Source organism: Drosophila ananassae, chromosome XR (genome assembly GCF_017639315.1).
Source record: "Drosophila ananassae strain 14024-0371.13 chromosome XR, ASM1763931v2, whole genome shotgun sequence".
Taxonomy (NCBI): Eukaryota; Metazoa; Arthropoda; class Insecta; order Diptera; family Drosophilidae; genus Drosophila; species Drosophila ananassae.
Window position 1 is genome coordinate 14,276,575 of NC_057932.1, and position 26,843 is coordinate 14,303,417.

The 26,843-nt window shown below is 39.6% G+C and overlaps 3 protein-coding genes across 5 annotated transcripts; 2 read left to right on the top strand and 1 right to left on the bottom strand.

The window, feature by feature from the left end:
* The first annotated feature begins 53 nt into the window (after positions 1–53).
* LOC6505005 (uncharacterized protein DDB_G0271670) lies at positions 54–26,814 on the top strand. Of its 2 annotated transcripts, none has more exons than XM_032452085.2 (7): positions 54–343; positions 10,822–10,884; positions 24,527–24,620; positions 24,689–25,109; positions 25,165–25,762; positions 25,828–26,007; positions 26,091–26,814. In XM_032452085.2, exons 3-7 carry the CDS (start codon positions 24,569–24,571, stop codon positions 26,199–26,201), a joined length of 1,362 nt encoding a protein of 453 aa, XP_032307976.1. In that variant the 5' UTR covers positions 54–343; positions 10,822–10,884; positions 24,527–24,568; the 3' UTR covers positions 26,202–26,814. The 2 variants fall into 2 exon arrangements, with proteins under 2 accessions (XP_032307976.1, XP_032307977.1); XM_032452086.2 differs by having other exon boundaries at positions 25,828–26,001.
* On the top strand, positions 10,931–15,863 carry LOC116655057 (nuclear receptor coactivator 6-like). Of its 2 annotated transcripts, XM_032452084.2 has the most exons (3): positions 10,932–11,795; positions 11,868–12,191; positions 12,867–15,863. In XM_032452084.2, exons 2-3 carry the CDS (start codon positions 11,895–11,897, stop codon positions 15,381–15,383), a joined length of 2,814 nt encoding a protein of 937 aa, XP_032307975.1. In that variant the 5' UTR covers positions 10,932–11,795; positions 11,868–11,894; the 3' UTR covers positions 15,384–15,863. The 2 variants fall into 2 exon arrangements, with proteins under 2 accessions (XP_032307974.1, XP_032307975.1); XM_032452083.2 differs by having other exon boundaries at positions 10,931–12,191.
* Positions 18,033–20,091, bottom strand: LOC6505264. Its single transcript, XM_001965613.4, has 2 exons — positions 18,384–20,091; positions 18,033–18,321 (listed from the first exon to the last, which is right to left on the bottom strand). The coding sequence occupies exons 1-2, from the start codon at positions 19,875–19,877 to the stop codon at positions 18,163–18,165; spliced, it is 1,653 nt and encodes a 550-aa protein (XP_001965649.1). The 5' UTR covers positions 19,878–20,091; the 3' UTR covers positions 18,033–18,162.
* Positions 26,815–26,843: the final 29 nt, after the last annotated feature.

Below are 26,843 nucleotides of genomic sequence, written 5' to 3' on the forward strand. Positions count from 1 at the left end.
AGTCTACCATTTTTGCCATTCACCCGGCCATTTTTGAAAAGGTATCAGTGGTTGAGGCCATAACGTATACGGTTCCATACGACTCATAACGTTCGCGCAGCTCGGAAAACAAGGTGCGATTTCGCGGATTGGCGGTGTATTCGTCGCTTTATGCGTCGCTTTTAACCATTTTTTTTTTCGAGTGTGTGAGTGTCTTTGGCGTGCTGTTTGCCACTCTAGTGTTGTTGTTTTAGACGCCCGCCTTTACAAAAAAAAAAAAAAATCATAAAAATATACGTTAATATCTCAATTAAAAACCGAAAAAAAAGAAATAACAAAATACAAAGTGTTATTGGCCTCAAAAGTGAGTTAAAAAAATATCCTTAAAATCCTGATGGCAGCCGCCTTTTATTTAATTAGCTCCTGGCTTTCGTGTATTTGTTTTTGTTGTCCAGGGATACACACACACACACACACACAGAGGCATATCATCACGCATACAGGCACAACAAGGGTGTGTTTCCAGTGTTTTCAGTGTTTTCCTTGCCTGAACCTGTCTCTCGGCTAAAAATCAATAAACCAAAAGTCAAACAAGAAACTGCAGGTCCTTTTTATGCCGCACGTGTGTCAGTGTGTTTGTGTGTGTGTGTAAAGGATCTGCTGGGCAAGATTATGAATGGAAGTCTTCAGCAAATAGTGCCTTTTGTTTAGAGACCAGCAGCTGGCCAAGAATATCATTCCAGGAGCCTCGCTTAGTTAGTCGAGCATGGCCGAAAGCCCAAAAGCCGCTGTTGCCAATTGCTAACAAATACAGTAAGACATGGCTAAGAGAAAATATTAAAGATCGAGTAATAGATCTTAGGAGTAAGAGTTTGAAATGTTTTTCAAAAAATAGTATTTTTTTTGAAAATTGAAAACATTTTGAAAATTGTTCAGGTTCTGTACTAGAACCTAGTTAGTTTTAGAAAATGGTTTTAATTTAAAGCTAGAGACTCATTATCCTTTGAACTTTTAGAATTTTTTTATAGAGAATTTTATAGATCAAAGAATTGGAAAACAAATCTTAAGAGTTTAAAATATTATTCAAAAAATAGTATTTTCAAAATATAGAATAGTCTAGTCATTAAGTCCCTTATAGACTTTTAGAAGAACTATCTGTTTTTAAAAAAATTATTACAGTAATTCTAGTGAGTATCGGGTATCGTATACTCCAAAAACTCAACATTAGAGCTATGTTTCTATTATAAATTAACTCTTAAGAATAGTATAGTCTTTATAGGCCTTATAGAACAATCAGTATCAGATTTTAAAAGATTATTAAAGTAATAACAGGAGTATCGGGTATCATATCCTAAAGAAACTAGAAACTCAACAACAGAGCTCTCTTCCTATCTCTTAAAACTCTTAAAAATAGTCCTTATAAACCATTATCCTAGTGATAGGAGGAGTACTGGGTATCATATACTCCATAAACTCAACCAAAAGACCTCTCTTCCCTTTTGAAATACATTTTATTTTGTATGACTAATAATTCCCTATATATCTCACACTTTATTGACAAAGTTTACGACTTATTGTGTTGATAAAGGGCTCTAGATAGACAAAGCAGGAGTCTGCTTAGCACCTCTTATTATCTCTTAGTTAGTAATAATCCCCAACTACCAGCTCTGATAGAATTTAAAGAGTTTTTAAATTATTCAGAGCCATTCAGACCGCTAGCCACTGTAGTAGTTGGCCGCACTTTGGTGCTAAGTGATCTCTGATAAAGTGAGTTAACCCCATAGAGCCCCCACCACTCCACTCCACTACGATTTTATCTATTTGGCCCGCTTTACCATTATTATTATTATTTTTTCTTTACAGTTAGTGAGCAGAGTAGTGTTGCTTTTTGCCTTTCTTAACTGGATTGGCAATTGGTGTGCTGCGCTACTAACTGGTCGCATATTAAATCATTTACACTTTGCCAGCTGCCATGCACTGATTCTGATGCTACCTCTATATATTTTCCTTTCTTTGTTTTTTGTTCATCATGTTCCGGACTATCAATGGTTACATTATCTTATCGGGTAGTCCACAAAAGGTGGAGGTGTGGGAGTGGGGATTCCTGTCCTGTGATTGACTCATCACTTCTCCCCCAAATACTATATATGTAGTCCAAGTCCAAGTCCAAGTGCAGCCTCAATTGGCTGATTAACATTTTTGTTATATTTTTGTGCGCCGGATACTACATAGTAGTGCCTACCTGACACTGGATCTCAAACCCTCTCTTTCTCTATTTAAGTGTATAAGTTCACTTCTATATGTTTATATGTTTGTGTAGAACTTCGAGTCGTTAAACCAGTTTATGACTGGCCGGGCATAGAGGCCACACGTTAAGTAAGTAGAATCAACAGACTCTGAATCAGCTGCGGCTACTGAAATACCCTCTAAAGGTAGGGGACTCTAGGGGTGTACTCTGTTTTGGGAATAGTTTGCAAGGGTATCGGGATATATAGTACTTCTTATAAAGGAAAAAGTATGAAAGTATTTGGAAAACCTTTAAAAAAACCTCTTGACATCTTCAAAATTTTTCAAATTCAAAAACAAAACTTTTGAAAATATGATTTTTAAAGTTTATATAATCTAAATACTATTCTGAAATATATACGTAATTGAGATCTGTATCGATTTAGACTTGATTATTTTAAGAGAAAACAATTCTAGGGGTTTCAAAAACTATCCTCAATGTCTCTAATACTTTCAAATACTTCTATATTTTTTTGAATTTCAAAAATAAACTTGCAAATCTCTTAAATTCAAGAACTAATACCTAAATATTATCCCTAAAGATCTATTCTGTTATGTTTAAAAATATGTTTAAAAATAGAATTCAAAATATAATTAAAAAAACTGTTTTTTAGAAGACCCAAAACTAAAAAGACTCTTACAGAGTATCCCATAGTCGACCCTGCAAAGAACCCAAGATCTTAATAGCATGTTTGTTGTGACTCGTACATCTGGAAAAGGGGGGATCTCTCAAAAGAGCGGATCGAAATGGAAAAAGGGGGCTACTACCAGGGGGGCAATCACTTATAAGGCCCAGAGAGAAGGGGCAGAAGCGTGCTACTTCCTCAAATGTGTGTGTTTTTTTTTCGAAATAATTATTCAAAAATAAATATTCAAAGCCAGGCCTCTGATCGTGATTCAGTCTGTAACTGGAATCATCAAATCTGGTTGTGTCACTTATTTGTTTTTTTTTAAATTGAATTTCAATTCTAATCACTGACAATTAAGTTTATTTTCGGTTTTGGCCATAATACCATATTTAGGCCAATGCCAGGAGAGGCAGGGGGAGCCTGATCACCGATCACTGATCACTGATCATAAAAAGATGGATGAAACATTGAGTGATCAATGGGGCAAGTGATTTATTTGCCGGCGGCGAGGATGGAAGCCTCCATCTCGAATAATTCAATTCGAGTCTCAAGTTTCCAGTTCGGAGTCTTGGAGTCTCGAATTTCAAGTAAGTCTTCGACAGCTGTGCCCTCTTGTATTTGTCTTACAGCGGCTTTTCGATTGTTTGCCCAACTTCACACTTCCTTGTTGGCTTATCATTATTGTTATTATTATTATTATTTTTGTTGTCTTGACTTTGAACTTGGCATCTCCGTCAAGATCGTGCGCCTTTCGACCTTCCCCGAGTTCCGTTTCTTGCTCGCCTCTCTAGGATCGCGCCAAGGTCGCTCTTTTCCACCCACTGACCCAAATCGAATCCGAAATTCCTCAGCCCCCAATGATGGAATAATCAAAATCAAATTCAAATAAAATTTAAAATATGCAACAGCCCACAATGCCATCAGTTTCTTATTGAATGCAGCTCATTTGCTTTAATTTTTAGAAATTTAATATTAAGAAACTGAAGAAAATAATATAAAAAAAAACTATTTAAGAAGCTATTAAATTATATATTTTTTTTTAAGGTATAAGAGATCTCCTGGAGAGCCCCTTCTCCAAAAATCACTTCTGACCCTTTTTTTCGGCTGTGGGAATACAATGTCATTGGCAGAGTCCCAAGAATGACTCTATGACTTTCGAATAATGACAAGACCGGATGAAAAATCCAAAAAAAAAAAATAATAAAGAAAAATGGAAAAATTTGCGAAGATCATTATGGGAAAAGATGGAAACCGCCTTGGGAGACTTAAACCGAAGATGCAAATTGAGATGCAAATGCCGTTGCCGTTGCAGTTGCAGTTAAAAAATTTCATTGTCGCTGCTATTTATTATTATTATTATTTATTTATTTTGCCTTTTGTGGCAAACACACAATAGAAGGTGTCTTCACCAAAAAAAAAATACAAAAATACTCAGATATGAGAGTGGAAATGTGGCATAAATTACACGCTTTGTCACCTCAACTCGATCCGATTCGATTCGATTACAAATTTATGCAAATCGCGCTTTAATTTATTTAACCGATTGGATCGAACCCAAGTGGGTGGCTGGTATTGTACTACCATTATTATTGTTCCACTCGGCTGTGATGTCACCGCTGGCGTCGCATTCCGGGTCACTCTACAGTGGGGCATCGCTTTGGATTACACAACCCGGGGGAGGGCACACAAAAATGCAACAATACCACGGACATGCACTGAAACAAATGGGTCTCTAATAGGTCTATATTCTCAGGGGATTATGGATGGCAGAGGTACACTTTCAGATGATTATCTAAGCTGTTAAATATTTGTAGCGTTCTTTGTGGGCCACTTTGTTGATCTAAATTGTTTGCTGTGCAGCTAGAAATAATTAGCTCACATACATTTTCCTCAACGGCATTTAATGAGGCCCCCCCAGCTATTGTCTGGCGGCCCCTGGTCGGCCCCCCTTCGGGCTGTTGTGTAATTTGTTGTTAAACTGTCAATTCAATTGACGTTACTCATACGTCCCGTTGGCCAGCGGATGTGCCCCTCCGAGGGAGGGCCTCTTTCCAGGTCCCCCCTTTATGACAATTTGCCTACCTTTCCTATTCCTCTAATTTCTGGGACTGTGAAGTGAATGCGGAAAACGCAGTCGATTTTGAAAGGAGGCAGCTCTCTTTGAATAAGACAATTTTTACTGTTCAGCTGAGTTAAAAAAAAAATCGATTAATTATCGATTGAATTGTTACATTTTAAAGATCTCTTTCTAGAGAAGATTTTAAATTTCCAATGGAAAGTATCTGCATGTGTAGAGTGTGAAAAAATTCGATTACCTGTCGATAGAAACAATAGATTAAAAATCTATTTGTTTCAAGATTTTTATTTCTAATAAGCAGAGTGTGAGATCAATTGATAAACTATCGATAGATTTTAAAGCTATTTTTCAAAAATTTTAAATATCCTATGGAAATTGAGTAGAGTCTCTTCTAATGAGTAGAAAAATGAGAACAATCAATTAATTAGTGATTCATTTTAATAGACATTCTCTGATGTTTAGAAAAGTGTAAGAATCTTTTCTAAACACTATCGATAAAATCAAAAAAAGACGATCAAAAACATTTTTAGACTGCACTATCTCCTTAAAGGTTATGATTATTATTAAGTCATACATTTGAATTCAAAAACCCCTGGATCTAAGCCTAAAAAATAAAAGCAAAATAAGTAGACATATGTGCTCGATTAACTATCGACAGAATATATATTATAGCTCTCTTTTTGTCTTTGATAAAGAGAAGAGTATGAGAAAAATCGATGAATATCTGAATAAAACTGACATATTTTAAAGCTCTATGCCTAAAGATGTTTAATTTTAATGGAAATGTTGAGTAAAGTATAAGATTAGCTATTTTTCTATTAAATCATACATTTGGCTCAAATAAACCCTAGATCTGAGGCAGAAAAAGAAAATCAAAATGCCTGAAAAAAATTATATAAAATGCTCAAATCTCATATATGTATTATAGCACCTCATGCCCTTCCCATATAGAAATTAAAACCAACAGCGGAACGGGAATTGTCGCTCCAGCGACTTTTCTTTTGCTAAATATCTAAGCATTTCTCATTTTCCCTCCCTCCGAGTCACTGAGAAAATGTATTTTCCGCTTTTCCGCTCACATTTTCCTTTGAAGTTCTCAGATTTTGTTATTTATTTTTTTTTTTGAAGCAAGACCTTGAAAGGAATTTCCGCATTGCAATTAAATCCTTTCAAGAATAAGTAAACTCACATTTTTTTTGATGATGACTTTATTTTTTATTAGTCAGTAATTTTATTAAAATACAGTCATTAGTCACTCTTTGAAATGGGTTTTTGTAATTTAATTGTAATGACTTTCAAGGGAAGAAAATAGTCAGGGAAATGTGTCATTTCAGTCTATAAATTACTCATATCTTTGGGAGATACTTATAGGAGATACTTTTAGGAGATACTTTTAGGAGATACTTTAAGGAGATACTTTGAAGTACCAGGCATCATTACATCTGCCAGTCATTCCCCCCTTAACATCCGGATAGGAAATTGGCAAAACAGGAACTGAGGTACTTGTATCTATTTTCCTTCCATCCAATAATGATGAGGCCTCCATCTCCCTGCCAATTATCCATATTTAAAATCATGTAACGCATTATGCTCTTGCATGATAGACATGAGATGGCAAATTGATTAATCACAATTAGTAATTAGGGGTAATTAATTAGAGGGAAGTGGTATATCCATTATGTCACCCCGTCGAATCAATTTGCCGACATCTCCTCAATGGCTTTAAAAAAAAAACATTTTTTTTTGCACAAAAGGAAATTGCTTTTTAAGAGATATATATTATATTGTTAATAATATTACTTTTTTTTTTTGAAAGTGGCGCCGCCTGCTGGCCAAGTAAGGCAATTAGCCGAAAGTAAAAGTGGGCCTGGAAAAAAAAGGGGGGCCCCCATTGTCTGAAAAACGGTAGCAATTGGAAAGGTTTTTCCCACTTTTGAATGGAAGATGCAATTTTTTCGGTTTACTTTTCACTTTTCAGGCTTTTAGTCTCAAATCTGAAGTTTCAAGTTGTTTCTTTTTCGGTTTCGTTTGGATCTATATATATATATGATTATATATATATATCTCCACTTGGGAGCTCGCGTGCAATCATCAATAATCAAATTTCAATGCCAAGACCTCGCCCCGAGAGTCATTAACCAATATGCTTGAAATGAAAGTTTTCCCGCTGCCCACAGAACCCTACACTGACCGAAATAGTCTCTTAAAAGAATTCAAAAACCCCCCTTCTGAATCCCTAAAATAATCTGGAAAAATAATCTGAAAATATTATGCATATTTGGGAATTGCATTTTGCAGAAACGTGCTCTTTTCTCGATTTCGTGGATATTTGTGGATTTCCAAAAAGGGGATTTTATCAAAATATGGTAGAGGGTGGGGCTCCATAACTCTACCTCCCTTCTAACCCACATCCCTTCGTGCCAACTGACGTCAAAGTGTCTTTTTACGTCTTCATTCCGATACGTTTTTTTTGCGACTTTGGGACATACGTGATATATGAGCGAATAGAACAAGAAAAAAAAGCATTTGCATAATGATGGGAGAGGGGGGACAGGTAGCCAAGGGGGAACAGACAATGCAGACATCACCTGTGGTAGTCAACGCAATTATGCAATTTCCTGCCTGGCCTTAAGCACTTAATTATGGTTATTAAAACTTTGGCAAATACATTTTCGATTCACTCTTTTTTCGTTTTTTGTCTGTGTTTTTTCATTTTTTTTTTTACGTTAACCGATCATTTGCACATAGTTAGCTTAACTTGGCCCCTTCCGACTCACAAGACTCATATGCGAAGCATCGGAATTGGCCATATCATTATTAAATGATGGCTGGGATGTGGCGTGCCGGCGGTTTGCAAATTCAAATGCAAAGTTGAACGAACGCTTGCAACGATGTCGTTGGATGGCCATTCAGCTTTTGAGATTTTCGGTATTTATACTCTTCAAGTGGGTACTATGATCCTGTGTTGAAATAGAGAATAAATCTATGAATCTTTTAAGGTATCCTGCTTAAGAATCGGTTAGATATTACTCCCATGATTTTTATGAGATTTTCCAAGGGGCTCTCCCCAGAAAAATTCTTAAAAAGTGAATAGAATAGTTTGTTGCTAGATTTTAATGCAGGTTGATGGAGAATCTATCCACAAATCTTTTAAGGTCTTCCGCTTAAGAAAAGGATGGATTTTGGCCAAGATATGGCCTTGGCCAGTGGCCTTATTGGAACTGTCATGCTTTTTCCGACATTTTCCAAGGGGTCTCTTGGAAAAAATTCACAATAAATTGATTGAAATGATATTTTTTATATTTTGATGCAGATTTGTGGGAAATAAATTTAAGAAACTTTTCAGGTATTCCGCTCAAAAATAGGAGCAATATTGACCATCGCTTTGGGCCATTTTATTACCTCCATGCTTTCCCCCATATTTCCCAAAGGGTCTCCCCAAAAAATGTATAAAAAATGTTGTTTTTTTTTATTTTAATACAAATTCATGTAGAATCAATTTATGAATCTTTTAAGGCCTTCCGCTCAAGAATCGGATGGATATTACCTAAGATATGATCTTGATTTGGGGACATATTTTCACTGCCATGCCTTATCTGGTATTTTCCAAAGGGCCCCTAAAAAAAAAATCACAAAAAATAGATCGAAAATTATGTTTCTAGATTTTGATGCAGATTCGTCAAGAATAGATCTACGAATCTTTTAAGGTATTCCGTATAAGAATCGGATGGATATAAACCAAGATATGGCCTTCGATTGGAGTCATAAAGCCACTAAGTCATATTTTGTTTCTAGATTTAAATGTAGATTTTTTTCAAGGTATTCTATTTCAAGGTATATATAGCCCTATATTACGCCCTTAAAGAGTATTCAAGATTTGTGATTTATTTTCTATATTTAAAATACTATTTATTAAAAATATGACAAACTAAGAGCTACAAAAATAAAAAGGGGAAAGGCCAACTGGCGAGGAAGTCAAAAGACAAAAGAAAAAAACATGACGAAAAGCTAGCCTTTGTTTTGACGGTTTATTTTTACAGTATAGTCTTAAAAACAGTATCCCATATCTTTTCAAGATAATATCACAATACTAGAACCACAATTATTATTTTTATTTGTTTGTGTCATTAAACCAACTTATTATTTATCCAAAAACATTGTTCTATGACCTCAATTGGCAATTATTGAATTATTTGGGTGGTTCATCCGATGCATTATTGAACCGGGTCAAGTGTCACAACTTTTGATTGGCTTCCCGCCCTCGAAACAGTTCAATACTTTTTCTTTTTTTTTTTTTTTGTAATCCCAGTTATGGGTCAGCCTAATCAATTCCACGGGCCGACTTATCAGCCGGCGGGAATCGGTGTCAGCGTATAATCGTCACACCCACAACCCAAAAGCCCACAAACAAATTATACCGGCGACCGATTCTAGTGACCCCAATAGAATGTTTTTGTTTTGTTTTCTTGGTTTCTGGGTTCTGGGTACTGGGTTCTGGGTTTTCCTCGACCATTTTGGCCATGCCAGACACGTCGGTTGGTAATATTGGTAATATGAAAGCGAAGGCGAAAGAAACTGAAACTTACCTGGAATTTTGAAGAGCAAACCGCAAAAAATGGGTTTGTCACTTTCTCGTTCTGGAAACAAATAAGAACAAAGTAAATAATCATGAATATGAAATTGGAGAAACTAGAACTTTTATATTTTCAAAATAAATACTAAAAATATTTGAAGCCTCAATAGGCTTTCAAAAAGCACATCCCTAGGACTCATGATTATTTCATTTTCGATAAAAGTCGATAACACACTTTGAATTTTAATGCACAACTTTTTTCAGAAGAAAGGTTTATCACTTTTCTGTTTTGGAATTAAAGAACTACAAAGTAAATAGTCATAATTATAAAATTGGAGGAACTTAAACTTGTACACCTTCGAACGTCACATCCCTTGGACTCGTGGTTATTTTAATTTCGATAACAGTCGATAACATACTTCAAATTTTAATGCAAAAATGTCTTAAGAAGAAAGTTAGGTCACTTTATTGCTCCGAAAACAATTAAGATCTAAGTAAATAATATGAATATTAAAACAGAAGGACTATAACTCCACCAATAACACTTAAAATACTAAAACAACCTACTTAAAGCTTAGATAAGTATTTAATTGGTGCATCCCTAGGACTCGTGGTCATTCAAATTTCGATAACTTTTTACGGTAAGAGGTATCGTAGGTCGTGAAACTTAAAAGAGTGCTACCACACTTTAAATTCAAAACTTGAGGAAAAAAATGAATAAATTCAAATTGAAAAGTCTCGGAAATTATTAAAATGGCTTTAATTGTTTGCCGCCTGCTGTTTTTTTTTTATGGTAGAGCTCAGATGACTTGGCTTCTGAACCAAGCCCAGAGAATTTCTCGTTACACTCGAGCACGTTCTTATCGCCCCGAAGCAAATTACAATTAATTGGCTCGCGTTGGGTTGCATAAGAGACGCTGTTTGGCTTTATGGTAAAAATTTAAAATAATCACACAAAAGTAATGGCTTAAAAAACGCACCCAGCCGGGTTGTAATTAACCCAAGCCAAGGCACCCAGACTTGATTAACCAAAAAGTCAAAAGCAAAACGAAACTCATACTGAAACTAAATCTTAAGATATATACATAATCAGGGGCCAAAAGATCAGCCAGGTGTAGCGGCACTGGAGCGCATCCAAATGAGACCAAAAATAAATATTAGATACAACATGTCCTTCAAAAACAACATTTTTTCAATTCAAGAAATTCTATATATTTTTATCTACAAAGATTTTTCAAACTTTCTAATGTATTTTTTGTCAAAAATTTTCATTGCAGTTGGTATTCTGAAAACCGGAAAATATCTTTATTGAAAACGCATCAAGGAAACAACAGAAAACTGTAAGTGGAAAAATAAAAAATATACACTTATCGGAGGGGGAAGTGAAAAATATGATTAACAAAACAAACAAAAAAACAGAAAATCACATGCAGAAAATGGGAATGAATTTTCAAATTTTTGCCTTCACATCCACAGTATCCACAGTATATCCGGTTAAGAGGGGTTTTTTTTTTGTTTATTTTTTTTGTTTTTTCAACTGCAATTGCAGCTTCCAAAGACAAGAGATGCCAAGACAATAGAGACAATAAAAAGCGGAGCAAACCGAAAACGCAACTCTCTTGGCCTCTTGGAAATGGAAATCTCATCTTGGCATTCGCCTATTGTTGCATCTTGCGTAAAAAACTATGTATATGAAATATTGCGATCCGATCGGGGGGCTGCTAATGATGGGGAAATAAAGTCGATTGAATGGAAATAATACACAGAAAATATGTATCTCTATATGGGTGTTGTTCCACATGCTTGCCACTAAAAATAATATAATTAAGTTAACAATAATGTCCACCTGTTCATAACCTAGTCATTGAACAATTTAATTTAAACGATGATTTCGAAAATTGTACATATATAGAACAAAATGTCCAGATGTTTTGGCCATTAATTTGTGTTATTAGCGGAGTAAGCGAGGTTTTTTGAATGATTTGTCCTCTAATCTAGGTTTAACCTAAAAATTAATATTATTAAGTCATTGTAAGAGTAATTTTAAGAAATAAATATAATATTCAATATCGATAGAACCTCTAACGTGGTACTGTACTGTCAGTTTATCTCTTCACGAGTTATCGATTGTTGGAAATCGAAGCACCCCTGGGGTCAAGCTTTGGAACCACCGATTAGTGTTGTAATTGTTAAAAAGTAAGGAGGCTGTCAGGCAACACGTGACACGTTTTTTGTTTGTTTAAAAATTCAGGTGAAAAAATTGTGTGCTTCTCTTCGTTAAATTGTTTTTTGACTAATTGATGGCGCAATGCCGAACCGTAAGTTCCCCAGCACTACTACACAGTCACCGATGAAGCCCAACCATCAAAAGTTCCAAAAGACCCCCCAAAATGGGAGCGATGAGAAGCCAAAGACCATTCTCCAGCCGGATCGTAAGCTACAGCAACAGCAGAAGCAACAGTCGCCACAGGCTACTTTGCAACAAGGCGGGAATCCATCATCCGTAGGTCAGGCCAAGCCGAACAAGAACCAAAACCCTAACCAGGTTCAGGTCCAGGTCCAGGTCCAGCAGCAGCAGCAGCCCAAGAGCGACGTTCCACCGGCCGAAGGACCCAAGAAGAAGCAAAAGAGACTGCGTCTCGGAAAAGTAAATGAGGATATTTTTTACTTCAAAGATACATATAGTATTATTTAGGAAAAAAGAGTATAATCAGAAAAATTCGAAAAGTTTGGTAGTATTTCCGTGGAATTATGATTTTTCTCAATACACATTTGGTTGACTTTAGCTTTAAGGCCGTTACAAACTAATGTTTATGCCAGAAGTTTGGTGTAGAGGGTCCCTAAATATACAAAAGTAGGGTTAAGTTGAAGGCGCATGTGCGCACTTTTGTTAAAGTTTGGTTTTTTTTTTCGCTTTTTTGAATCTGTAGATGCCGTTTATTTATCACTAATCCTATTTATCACTAATATTAGATGAGTTTTAAGTGAAAATGCGTTTAAAATTGGATCACTAGTGAGATAGACAGAGACATAGGAGGATGCAATACTATCGTGTCGTCCTTTTCATATTCCTTTCCAGTACAAATTTTTTTTTATTAAACTTATTGATTACATGGAAAACGCAGTAGCCTTCCAGTTTTCAATTATATAACTAGACTGCCGACGCTTTCCAGTACCCCTCAGTCGACCTATTCCCTTCTTTCAATAGGGGCGTTAGCTTAGAAGTACAGTATTATTAGAGAGCTTTGTAGACTGCTTAGTTGCGACGCTTATTGGATGTGTTTGGGCCAACACTTTTAATTCTCACGGTCCCTGGTTGCAGCATCAGAAGCAAATGCATCCGAAGCAAGGCCAGCAGGCGCAGCAGCCGCACCAGATCCAGCAGCAGCAGCAGCAGCAGAAGGCTCAGCACCAGAACAGGAATAATTCCAATCCGAATCAGCAGCAGCAGCACCACATGCCGAACCAGAACAAGCCGAAGCAGCCGCAGTTGTTGCAGCGTCCGTCTCACTTGCAGCAGCAGCAGAATCAGAAGATCCACAATCCGCAGCAGCAACAGCTACAGAACCAGAAGATGCATCATAGTCCGCAACAGCAGTATCATCACAAAGTGCACAATCAGCAACAGCACCAGCAGCAGCATCAGCATCAGAAGATGCACAACCAGCAGCAGCAGCAGCAGCAACAGCACCAAAAGATGAACAACTTGCAACAGCAGCATCAGCACCAGAAGATGCACAGTCCGCAGCATCACCAGAAGATGCACAATCCGCATCAGCCGCAACCACAGCAGCAGCAGCAGCACTTTGTGAATAACAAGAATCAGCCGGCGGGCTTGTTGCAACTTCAGAAACCGATTCAGCAGCCGCAGCAGCGTCCAAATGTACCGCAGCAGCCGCACTTTTTCCCCAAGAACCATCAGCATCACCAGCAGCAGCAGCAGCAACAGCAGAGCTTGCAGCATCAGAACTATCAGAAGAACTTGCAGCATCAGTTGCAACAGCAGCAGCAACAACAGCTGCGCCAGCAGCAGCAGCATTTGCATCAGCATCAGTATTGTCAACCGAAGCTGCAGCACTTCCAGCCGGACAGGCAGCAGCATCTCTTGCAACAGCAGCAGTCGCTGCAACAGATACCGCAGCAGCTGCCGCTTCAGCAGGCGCCTCTGCAGCAGCCGATGCTGCAGGCGTCGCTGCAGCAACTGAATCTACAGCAGCCGCCCTCGCTGCAGCAACTGAATCTGCAGCAGAAGCCAAATCTGCAGCAGGCGACGCTGCAGCAACCGAAGTATGTGCAGCAGCTCTCAGGGCAGGGACCCTGCTATCAGCAGCAACCACAACCGCAGCAGCAGCAGCAACCTCTGCAGCAACGTCCGACTCGTCCCTCTCCGGTGCCCATGAATGTGCCCATCCGGAATACGGCCTTCCCGGCCAACCAGGAGTACGTGCCCCAGCCGGGACAAGGCGCTCATCAGGCGCAGCAGTTGCAGCAACCCCCGCAGCAGCAGAAGCCCCCGCAGCAACAGCAGCAGCAGCAGCCCTACCAGTCGGAGAATCGCTTCCAGGAGGCCACCGGGAATATGAATTTTCCGCCCAACTCCTACCAGGCGCCCAACGACTGGCGCGTCCTGAGCAACCGCGTCCACCGCGACGGCGCCACCATCGAAATGGTCTATACGGGAGTCGAGTGCCTGCCCCAGACGGGCAACGAGAGCTGCAACTTTGTCGCCCGGCCGGGCATCACCCGGGCGACGCTGAACCTGCCGCAGGGTGTCCTGCCCACCGCCACGGCCGGATGCCTGCCGAACATGCCGTCCCTGATCAGCGCCATGGACCACTTCGCCAATCCCGATGCCCATCCACCGGATGCGGATCTGGGCCCGAAGACCACTGTGACCATGATACCGGAGAACAAAGTGGGTGGGAAGCCGCAGACCCTGACTATCGAACCCTTGGGCTGCTTCGAGGCACCGCCGCTGGAGCCCGGGGCTCTGAACATGGCCTTCCAGAGCTACAGCCTGATGGACTTGCAGCTGACGGAGAAGACGGGCAATCCGGATCCCAACTGCTCCGTATTTAGTGCCAACTTGTCGCCATCCTTTCTGCTGACGCCGCACTACCAGCACCGCCTCCAGGCGGCCGTCCTGCAGACTGAGATTCCGCTCTTGGACGCCCTGCTGCCCATCGTCCATGACATTCGCGAGGAGAACGCCCAGATGACCCGGATGGGCCAGGTGCCGATGATGTTCCCGGCACCGAATGCCACCATGCAGATATTCCAGGACTATTCCGATACCATCGACATGGCTGGAGGAGGACTTGGAGCTGGACAAGGTGGAGCAGGAGCTGGACTTGGTGGAGCTGGAACTGGAGCTGGTCTGGGAGGCCTTTCAGGAGCTTCAGGAGACATGGCAGGTGTTCAGGGAGCTGGTGGAGCTGCCAGCTTTGGAGGAGTTCCAAACATCAATGGAGGAGCTGCCGCCTTCGGAAGAGCTGGTCTGGGAGGAGTGGCCAGTGCGGAGAGTCTGCGAGGATCTGCCAGCGTGGAGAACCTCCTCGACGGCATAAGAGTGACTGGCTTTGGTGATTTCGGAGGATTGGACGGAGGAGGCACCGGCGACATGGGTGGAGGTGGTGGCCTGCTCCAGACTCTGTATCCCTACGGATCACTGCCCATGCCCCAAATCGTGTCTCCGAATTTTGGAAATTCCGGAAGTGCCGCCGTTCCCATTCCGCCGGACTTCACTCGGCCACCGCCCGGCTATCCGGAGGCGCCGCGCCCCGAAGCCGCGACACTGCCGGACTTTAGTCAGCCTCCTCCGGAGTTCTCTCGGTCCTGAAGAGTGCCTTAAATCGATCCGTAATCCTCAAATCCTGAAATGCAAGTTGTAGTTTTTTTCCTTTTTTTTTTTTTCTTTTGTATCGCCACGAATTATGTACACTGAGAGGAACTCCTACCGACTTTTGGCTCTGTGATTGGAAGTGTTTTTTGATCAGCTTTAATGCATATATTCCTATATATATATATAGAGCATAGGAGTATATGGCAGGGAACAGCGAGTCTACTTTCGTATTATCGTTTATCGATTATCGATTATCGAAATACTATCGATAAAAATGCGATGACTCGAGGAGAAAACAATCAACAATTATCACTTTTTTGGAACGTACGTTTGCCCGATTTTGTAATCCTGGTAACCAGGAGGCCTCATCTCTTACATATCATCTCAGAGAGCAAGTGATCAAGTTATCAAGTGATCAAGTAATACCAGCAACCGAGTTTTGTAACAAATTGGATATGTGGAAATCACCGAGAAAATCCCAAAGCGCCACAACAACCAAAAGGATTTGATTTATGTATTTAAAAAGACTTCATTTGAATAAAGGGTTTCTTTTGTTTCTTTTCTAATAGTGTCTATTATACAGTTTCTATATATTATATAGTTTGTATCTATTATATAGTTCATATCTGGACTGGATAAAGACTGGATAATGTTATAATATTTAGAATACTAAGAGAAGCATGAAAGCTTTCCCAACTTTACTTAAGAGAAAGAAATTTATTTTCTTTATTTATAGATCTTTATATAATACCTATCAAGATCTGTAGAATTTGTCAAAGAAATATGGAATAACTATATATTTTTATAGATCTTTATCTATATGAAATAAAATACAATATTATATTATAATATTGAGATTAATCAGAGAAGCCAAAGCCTCCCAAACCTTAAACTTTGCATTTTTTGACAAACAAGTATGTTTCTTATCGAATCCATAATAAATATAAATAATATTTATAAATTAATAAAATAGACCGTACTTCATATAGTATATCTATGATCTCTGAAATTTGTCAAACATATATGGAATATAGAGTTTATATCTTTAAAACGAAGACTAATAATATTTAGTTTACTCTGAGAAGCCAAAGGCTACCTTCCAAAACCTTGACTTTCTTTCTAAAAAGGGGCTATTTTCTTTACAGATCCTATAAATTTAATAATATATATATATATATCTTTATAATAATAACTATAAACTATATCCCTTAAATATAGTATGCTTAAGACATTTGGAATTTGTCAAAGAAATAAAAATATAAAGCGAAGACTGTAGACTCTATAGTATTATAAAATCATACCATATTATAATAATGATATAATACTTAATTATTAATCTAATTAATTCTAATTCTGATATTAAGAATGCTCTTGAGCAGCCAAAGACTCTCAAACTTTACTTTTAAACAAAGAGTTATTATTATTTGTAGATTCCATAATAATTTTTTATAATAGTACCTCTCTATCTAATCTAGATGCTTCCAAACTTTACTTGAAAAAGAGTTTATTCCTTGAATTATAGATTCTATAATGTGATATAATATCTTTAGAGATCTCAAAAGTTTTTCAAAGAACCAAAGAATTTATTTCCTTTATTTATAGATCCTATAACAACTTTATAGAAAAATATCTCGCAATATCTCTCCCAAGAATCTAGTCCCAGTACAAATCATATAAATAATTAATTTCAAATACCAAGACTGAAAAGAAAAACATATTTGTGATAAATTTCACTTTTCAATCGAAGAAAGTTAAGTCAGCGGCCAAAGAAAAGCAAGACTCGCAAATAAAATAAATAATAAATGGAATGGAGTAACAAAATCAAAAAGTCAGCCACCAATTGTGTTTCTTCAACAAAAGGCTCTTGCCTTGAGTTTTTTTTTAAAGTTCAGAACGAGTATATTCATTTTTTTGTCATTTATTATGATGACTCACCTGGAAACGTCCGAGCTCAAGTGGGTTATCTAATCAAAAAAGTGAAAAAATCAATTTAGACTCTGGTGCATTATCGCATTTCGTAAATTGCCCGAGACACTGCGGCGAATCGATAATCAACGAATGTAGTGGATGTTATCTAAGAAATGGCTAAATTGTGAAATTATTAAATCGGAGAAGGTATATAAAATATATAAAATATGTTAAATGGATAAAAATTGATCGTAGTCAGAGACACTTCCTTCCCCCAATCCGAAAGCCCGTTCGGGTTTTAATTGGAAATGCACATGGGATTTGTTGGCAATTGTTTTGTTTGCTTTGGTGACCCCGATTTCTGTGGCACTACTATGTGGTATATGGCTGAGTAGTAGGCCTTTGAAAATGAAAATTTCACTTTGTTCTCAGAGCCGGCGGTACCGGCGGGGCCTTCACTTTCGATTTGGTTTTGGATTTGCATTTCATGCCATGCCAAAAAAATGTGCGGGGCCCCCAGAGTTAACATACATATTTGTTAGATAAGTTAAGTGAATAAAAAAAAAAAACAAAAAGACAAAGAAATCTCTCAGAGAAAGGGGGGAAAATACAAATAGAAGTGATATTTAAATACAAAATGCTGGAAAATGGCAGGGACTGTCTCGGAAAGCAACAATTACCTGCCATTGTTGGGATCTCTTAGCTCTCAACTCTTTCCTTAACAAGACAACCATAATCTTTACGAGTCTACGAAATTTAAACAATATATATTTAGTTGCTAGCTATAGTATTCAAGCTATCCTATCAACATTCTGTCTATCCAACAAAAGGATACTCCTCCTAAGGTCTAAGGTCTAAGATCTAAAGTCTAGTTCTGCGTAGAGCCCTTCTTCAGCGCCGGCTTCAGATTCTTGTCCTGCGGCGTGTTCTGGTAGAAAAATATCTGGATGTCCTCGATGGGCCGGCTCTCGCCCTGGATCCGTTCTATCTTGAGGTAGGCCAGCTTGAAGCACCAGTAGTTCGAGTACTAGAAGGGATTCGAATTTAGAAAGAGAGTCAAGGATCAAGGATCAAAGGATCAAAACCCACCATGGACTGGTAGTCCGTTCGAAGGGTAGGACACTGTCCCAGCACAACTGTCAGGGGATAGGAGATGTTCTCGCCCCTGCGGATACGATAGAGTCCCTGGAGCATCTTCCATGTCAGCTGGGGGCAGTCGATCAGGTAGAGCTCACTGAGACCTGAACACCGCCGGACCATGTCCAGCACTTGGTACTCCTTGATGTCCTTGCAGCCGATGAGGGCGATGTACTTCTGGACACAGGGCAGGGTCAGTTGGCAGATCTCCCGGTTGCCGAAGATGCAGTTGACCAGGACGAGGCCGCGCAGACGACTGCACCGCTCCAGGCCGACGTCCTGCATCCAGTTGATGTGCTTCTTGGCGAAGCACTTGCAGTCCAGCTGGACCTGCTCGATGGTGTCCGCCTTCTGGTTGAGCACGAACCTCATGCACTCGATGGTGAGGGGCACGTCCTTCTCGCAGTGCGTCAGCTCGAGGAGATGGAGCTGCCGCAGCTCCATGAGCATCTCCTTCTGGCGGTTGAAGAGCGCCACGGGCACAGAGAGATCCCTCAGCTTCGTGCTCTTCCGGATGGACTTCAGGCTGAGGTTCTGGTTGTAGTTGCGGTCATTGAACTTGAGGAAGAGCCGCTCCAGCTTCTGGCAGCGCTCGAAGATGCCGGTCAGTGCCGTCTGGGATATGGAGCCGTACAGGATGAGCAGCTCCAGCTGGGCGAAGTGTTCGATGAAGTGCACCTGAACGTCGCACTGGGCCTTCATCCGTTTCACATTCCGCATCAGCTTGGGCAGGGCGTGGAGCGGCCACTGGGCCATACCTTTGGGCTTGGCATCTCCGCCAGCCTCGGTATCGGCCGTCAGCGGTGTCTCCTGTATCCGTTCCAGCGGCAGCGTCTCCTCCCCCTCGAGGAGCAACAGCTCCACCCTCTGAACAGAGTTCAGGGACTTGACGCCCGCACTCTCCAGGGCGTTGAGGTTCTCCTGCAGGCGATGGGCCACGAAGTAGACGTAGCGATAGTGCTCGGCCATTTGGCCCAGCAGGTAGTTCCTCTGGTTCGGCTCCGGCAGCTCCTCGGTGAGGACGCGAAAGTCCAGCTTCCGGCAGGTGCTCCGCCAGTGGGCCGAGCAGACATCCGGCAGGAGCCGTGCCAGGCGGTGGAGCGCTATTTGCTCGGCCATCTCCAGCTTCTGGAAGATGTTGTACAGCATTTGGTGATCCGGATCCTGATCCAGAAGCTGGGCGTGCTGCTGTTCGTACTGCTGAACTACTTGCTGCTCGGCCGTCGGATCGTCGTGGTGGTGGCGCCTCCGTGGCCTCCGTCTGTTCCTTATGTTTCGCGGATCGGCATCGCCGCCGGCGCAGAGCATCTCTTCATTCCGAAGCTTCTCTGCCCGGGCCTTCTCCGCCCGGGTCTTCTGCTTCAGCTCGTCCGCCGCCTCCTTGTCCTTGTCGAGCAGGAACTTGACCTTCCGGACCAGTGGCCTACCAGAGTTCGGCTTGGACATGTCTATCGGCTATCTTTCTGTTGCTTCTGATGGTTCTGATGGCGGCGGACGCGTATTCTATGTATGTTTGTATAAAAAAAAGAACAAAAACTTGGTAACAAAAGAAAGGGAGTTCCTTTTCAATTTGGGGAGTCCAGTGTACTAGTTTGGTATAAATCAGAATTTTGAATTTGTGCAATCTCGGGTGGGAACGAGTTTTCAAAGGCGACTGTATCGGGGATCTCATGTCGATTAAAGAGTATTGCTTTAAAATAAATAGATATTCCAGTACTAATATTTATAAATTATAATTTAAAGACACAGAAGCTTTTCTGTTTCCTTTAAGTAATGGGCATTTAAGCTTTTATCGATAAATAGTGCGACATTATTATCGATGTTATTAAGTGCGATATTATTTAGTTTTTATAAGCTAGTCACTTTTTTAAGGATTTTAGAACATCAATTCAAAAGAAATATCTAAACCTCTACTAGACTAACTAACTATAACTTGAATCCCAAACTTTTCTGATAAAATAATAAACATTTAAGCTTTTATCGATAAATAGTGCGATAACAAAAAACATAACACTTTTTTAGGGAGATTGCAGGGAATATAGAACTACAGTTTCAAAGAAATACTTAAACCTATACTATACTAACTAACTTTAACTCAAAACCCAACAATTTCTGGTAAAATATCGAAAATATCGAACTATTAAACTTTTATCGATAAATAGTGCTATAACAACTTAAAACTTGACACTTTTTAATGGAAGTTCTATGGATTTTAGAGCTCCAATTTCAAAATATTCAAACTTCTACTATACTCACTAACTATAACTTAAAACCTTGCAATTTCCCTAATAAATAGTACAAATAATAACCATTTAACTTTTATCGATAAATTTTACGATAACCCATACCTCTATATAAGCACTAAGTGTGACCAAATGCACATAAAATAAATTTATTTTCTGTATTTTCTTTCTGTGCACAAATCGCGTGCCTTGAATAGAAAGTGAGCGTGAACTTTCCCACCCACTTTTCCAGCCCCACCCCAGAGTTCCCCCCTATTTTGATCCCCCCCAGACCCCCTTTGCAATATAATAATTGCACTTTGCAGTTTTTGTTTTTTTTTTCCTTTGGTCTTGAAGGTTGCCAGTATTTTCTTTCGCTTTTTTCCCCGCGGGTTTTAATTTTATTTGTTCTCTTAAGTTTGTTCTCTGTTTTCGGAAGGTATTAGCACTTTGTTGCGAAATTTGCCAAAAGCAGTTGGGTCATAAATATAAACAATGTTTTTGTATAAAAGAGTGTCTTCGTCATTGGTTTACTGCTTTTTTGAGAAGCTTTTTATTTTATGTTTTTTGGAATAACTTTGGCATATTGTTTATTATAACTTTGGAAAGAAAATATCAAACAATTTAACTCTTTTATAAAAGTTCTCTAATGATATTCCTTTTTATGATAAGTTTCCATAAAAGTAAGTGCCTTCGTCACTGGTATACTTCTTCATTCAGAAGCTCTTTGCTTCATATTCATTGGCTTAACTATGGTATATTCTATGTATATTATATCTTTAAAAATAAAATATCATACAATTTATTTCTTTTTTATAAAATTTTGTTTTATGATCAGTTTTCATACAAATAAGTGCCTTCGTCACTTGTATTCTTTGCATTCTTTGTAACATATATCGTTGGAAAGAAAATATCATACAATTACACTCTTTTCATATAAAAATATTCCGGATATACAATTTTATGACAAGTTTTCATGCAAAAAAGAGCCTTCGTCACTGGTGTTCATCTTCGTTGAGAAGCTCTGTGTTTAATATTCTTTGGATTATCTTTAAAATATAGTATATCATATCTTTGGAAAGAAAATATCATTCACTTGAACCCGCTTTTATTCCAAAAATACATTTAAACGACCAGTTTCCATACAAAGAAGTGCCTTCGTCACTGCTCTTTGTTTAATATTCCTCGGCTTAACTTTGGCATATTGTGGAAGGGAAATATCATTCAGAATTAACTGTTTTTAATAAACGTATTCCAAATAAACATTTTTATTACCCGTTTGCAAGCCATGCCCATAAAAAGTGTCTTAAAATGTCCAAAATCCGGTTCATTTTTGGACTTGTGGGACAATCAAGACAGCTTCTCTTTGAAATCAACTTTGTTCAGATGGGCAGTCCAAGCATCTAAACAAACAGGGTTATGACACTCTCGGAAGGGTATCCCCAGGCTTGATTGAAGCAAATATTTATTTTCCTCTGGGTCGTCCCACTGTGTGTGTCTTTCTGTCTTTCTGACTTAATTGCAATGTGTCGACGGCACTTGCTCCAGTTTTGCGGGCATCTGAAAGTGCATTTGCTTTTTTTTCCCCGCCTTGCTTGCTTTTTTCACTCCCCGTGCTATTATGAAATGGTCGGCCAACCGAGAGGGTCTAGAGTAGAGGGCCTGGAGGGCCCAAAAGCCCCTCGAGGCCTTGAGTCCAATTTCAAATGCGGCCCAGAGATCTGAGATTAAAAAGGCAGGTGTAACATAGTTGTGCTTTAGGATGTAAAGTTGTAGTTTCTATTTAATTCCGATGAGATTTGCATACACCCTCTGGTTTTTGAATCACAAATCTGATTCCAATTCCGAATCTAAATTTAAATCTAGCATCCGAATCTGAATCTGGTATGGATGTCATTCGTTATGGTTCGTAGAACTTCTATTTTTTACGTAGCGCTCATGGGCTTCTTTTTTTTTTTTTTTACGAATTTTCTGTGTGCCTTAAACAATTGCTGTTTTGGCTTTATGGCCACTCGAATTACCATAAAGCATAAAAAAGTATGAAAAAGCTTAAAGCAAGCCCGCAAATTGTTATTGTGACCTTTAACGCCTGATGCCGTCATGTCAACACGCTTTTGTGTACAAAGCGGCGTATGCGTAATGTCATATATATGTCACATACTAATATACCAACTAACTAACTATAACTATATATATATGTACTTGCTAGACTTTATCTTATCAGTTAGAGAACACAACTCAAACAAGACAATTCACTCCTCGACTGTTCGGAGACATTAACCCAAATAAATGGGAAAAATACGTTCAACAGATTCTCTGCCTTTTTTTTTCTCTATTTTTATTTTTTTTTTGGCACAAGCAAATGTACGTGCCACACATAGATACTTAGATACATAGATACATAGATACACCGATAGAGAGATACTTGTACGAATTAGGCCGGGCTTTAAAATTTTGTGGTTTCCACGGCTTTGCGGCGAACAACAAAAAAATTAAAATAAAATAAAATAAAAGGCAAAAAGAACAAAGGCAGCTACCACGAAATATTTATTTTCACAGACGCCCAAAATTGGTATGCTAATTATACCCGGTACTTGCAGGGTATAAGGGTATCTTGTCTCTGTGAAGTGGTTTGTAACAAAGGTCTTCTATAAGATGGGAATTCTAGTAAATATATAGTTTTATTCAAGAGACTCTACAGGAAATTTTATCAATATGGTTAATGATGTTATACCCGGTACTTTTATAAGAATACAAGGGTCTATTGTATTTGTGATATGGCTTGTAACAAAGATCTATAAGAGATCTATAAGAGATTATCGTCTATATGATCTTTATATGTATAAGATGAGAATGGTAATAAATCTTAGATTTTGATTAAGTTATATAATTAAATAATATGAGAGTATCTATAGGAGATTCTATTAAATTATTAAAAAAAAATATCATCTATAAGTATAATGAAGAAGTTATACCCGGTACTTGTGGAGTATAAGGGTTTTAAACTTGAATTTTAATATAACAAAATATAGGGATCTATAAGTTATAAAGTCATCTACAATATCTATATAATGGATGGAATAGATTCTGTTCATTTAATAAACAAATTCTGTTAAATTAATAAAATCTATTCAAGAGAACGTATAAGAGTATCTATAGAATATATTCTTATAGATAAAGATTCTTATCTAGCTATAGAAGAATCTATAGAAACAATAAACTATAAATATGGCTAAAAAAAGGAACAAAGCTATACCCGGTACTTAAGATACTGTATTCTTAAAGTCGTATGTAAGTAAATAAAGGAAAATAAATGTGTCCTGAATCTCAGAGAGTAGTAGATACAAATTCTAGATACATGTAAGATATAAATACTATAAAAAAAAACAACCTTAAAATGGTTAAATAAGTTATATTAAAGACCTGGAAAATTAAAAAGTTTAGATCTTAAGCACCCCAGTAAAGAGTATCTTCAAGTCGACTACCCAGAGCTATGTACATCTGAACCAAAATAACAATTAAGAAAGACTAACCTCAAGAGGGCCAGGCCAAAAAGGCCTTTCCGAGACAAGTTACATCTTTTATTTATTAACGGCGTGGGTGTGGATGTGGATGTGGATGTGGATGTCGATGTGGTTGTCGATATGGATGAGCAGGCTGGGCCCTGGAGAAATACTCATCAGTCGACGACCTTCGGGGGGATAAGGAGACGGATGCCATGAAGTAATGCCCCAAAAAGGCTTTACTAAAAACCAGTTCCTCCATTTCTCAGAATGTAAAACGCAAAATTTTTTAGCAATACTTCGATGACTCATCCTCCAACCTCCAAAGTGTTTAATTTTTGTTGTTTTTGTTTCGTTTCCTGGCAAACAGAATCGGCGGCAGTCTCGACAAGATCACAGAACGGAGCGCATCATGACTTTCTACTGGTGGTCACACTGGTTCTGGATAACCCTCATCCTAAGCGGTGGGTCTCCTTGCTTTCTCCGACACTCCAAGGACCTACTTATAGTTCTATATCCTGTTTTTTTGCAGCCCACTTCCTTGCTAGCCATGTCCATACATATCCCAGCCAGGAGACGGCCGTCACCCAGCCGGTTCGCACCACAAAGCTTTACCAGACGACTGTGAGCCAGACCTGGTCCACCGCCACCCAGAGCAACATCATGGACCTCACCCACCGGCCACAGGTGGCCCGACAGGAGCTGGAAGAGCTTCAGGAGGAGGTCGAGGAGGAGGAGGAGCAAGAGCAGGAGCAGGATCACGAGGAGCCAGAGCCAGAGCCAGAGCAGGAGGATCAAGTGCAGAAGCATGAGGTGGAGACTGGCCAGGATGCGGAGGAGCCAGATGCCGAGGCAGAAGCCGCCGAGGAACTGGCCCAGTTCGAGTTTAAACGCTCGGCGGACTTTACCGCCGACCAGCTAAACAATTTCACGAATTTTAGCAGTAGTACTAGGTAGGTCCTTGCAGGATAATGCCCTCCACTTTAATACACATCCTCTGATCCGCAGTACAAATGGCAGTAGCAGCAGTACCACCTCAAAGCCCGTTCCAATCACAGAAGCCAAGGCAACAGGATCAGGATCTGGGACAGGAGCATCAGGACCTGGGACAGGAACGGGAGTAGCCCCATCTGGGGAAGGATCGACGGGTACTGGAACAACCACGCCCACAACTGCTTCCACTTTGGCGACCGTGAAACAAACCGAAGGATCTGCTGGCATCCCAACCACAGCCACAACGCCTTCCGCCCCGGCCACGCCCTCCACGCCCAAGATCCACACCGAGTGGCTGTCGGATGAGCTGCTGGCGGGAGTGGGAGTGGGAGGGGGCGTGTCTCCGGAGGGCGAGAAGGCTCCGTTCACCCTCGAGAACGCCAACAAGGAGGACGAACTGAGGCGGGCGGAGACGGAGCATCGGTCGCGGAAGTCGAAGGTCCTGTCGGCGGAGTACAAGCACATCAATCGCTACATCAACTTCTCCAGCGACACCAAGAGTCTCCTGACGCGGTCCGCCTCCGCGGCGCCCAGCATATCCAGTGGCAGTGGCTTCTACGAAGGACCAGGCGATCAGGAGAGCAACATCTCCTCCGAGGCACTGGCCATTCAGGTGGGTTTCCTGCCTCAATCCCTCTTGCCTCTTAAGTATTAAACTCTATCTTGTAATCCTTGTAGAGAACCTACTTCCTGGATGCTGGTGCCATTTCAGCGATCTGCTTCACTGTATTCGGTATATGCTGTACAGTGGGCACCATTGGCATCGTCCTGTACCGGAGACGGTACCTGAACAAGCCCCAGGCACTCAGCGAACCGGACTCCAGTGTCTACATCGATGACAGCACCATGCGGGTGAGTGTAAGGAATCGTGACCAAAGTTTATAGTATATTATCCTTTCAAATATTCCCATTTTAATAATGGAAAATCTGTTATCCTGCAGGATAACTCGGATGAGATGTATAGCCTGGACAACGACTCGTTTCTCAACTCCCTGGAGGCGATGACAATACAGAACTACTGGACGGACACTGTCAAACATACAAAGCTTTAATTTCCGGCCTACCAGCTATAATCGATAATTAATCGATACATTATCCATTTCCGTAGTATCTATATTGTTTCTGTTTATCCCCAAAAGAATCCTTTTATCCACAGATCATAATCATTAAGTAGTTTAGCCTTTAAGTGTGTGTACTGTGTGTGTGTATTTACTAATGTTAGGCGAACCAAACGAGCAACTAGTTTAAGCCCAAAAATAATGGAGATGTAACTACCAAAATTATGTTTAATGAACTATACATATGTACATATATGTGTATGTCCTTAGGATCCTAAGTGCGCAATGTTTATTATTTTTTTTTTAATTTGTTCTTGGCTGTTAACTAACAAGGACATCTCTATCTCTCTCTACTCCTGTATCCTCCTGTATCTGATAGTTAATTATGAAGATCTTATTTATATTGTTGACATTAACTCCCTTTCCAGCCCCAAATACCTAATTTATTAAGTTTAACACACACACTTTGTGTCCAGGAAATAATTAAATGCAATCATTCCTTCCAGTTTAGCCTGTAGAGCAACTTTACAATGTAAAACTAAAAAATTGTATTAAAAAGCAAAAAGAGCGAACATCACAATTAAAAACAAAAGAAAGTAAAACACCACTCACTCAATTGTTTCAATCTATAGTCTA

Excerpts from the sequence above, each read along its gene's own strand:
- LOC116655057 (XM_032452083.2), top strand. The coding sequence starts at position 11,853 with ATGCCGAACCGTAAGTTCCCCAGCACTACTACACAGTCACCGATGAAG. Across the intron at positions 12,192-12,866 it reads AGAGACTGCGTCTCGGAAAA|CATCAGAAGCAAATGCATCC; the intron begins GTAAATGAGGAT and ends CCCTGGTTGCAG.
- LOC6505264 (XM_001965613.4), bottom strand. The coding sequence starts at position 19,877 with ATGTCCAAGCCGAACTCTGGTAGGCCACTGGTCCGGAAGGTCAAGTTC. Across the intron at positions 18,322-18,383 it reads GAACGGACTACCAGTCCATG|TACTCGAACTACTGGTGCTT; the intron begins GTGGGTTTTGAT and ends AATCCCTTCTAG.
- LOC6505005 (XM_032452085.2), top strand. The coding sequence starts at position 24,569 with ATGACTTTCTACTGGTGGTCACACTGGTTCTGGATAACCCTCATCCTA. Across the intron at positions 24,621-24,688 it reads GATAACCCTCATCCTAAGCG|CCCACTTCCTTGCTAGCCAT; the intron begins GTGGGTCTCCTT and ends GTTTTTTTGCAG. Across the intron at positions 25,763-25,827 it reads CCGAGGCACTGGCCATTCAG|AGAACCTACTTCCTGGATGC; the intron begins GTGGGTTTCCTG and ends TAATCCTTGTAG.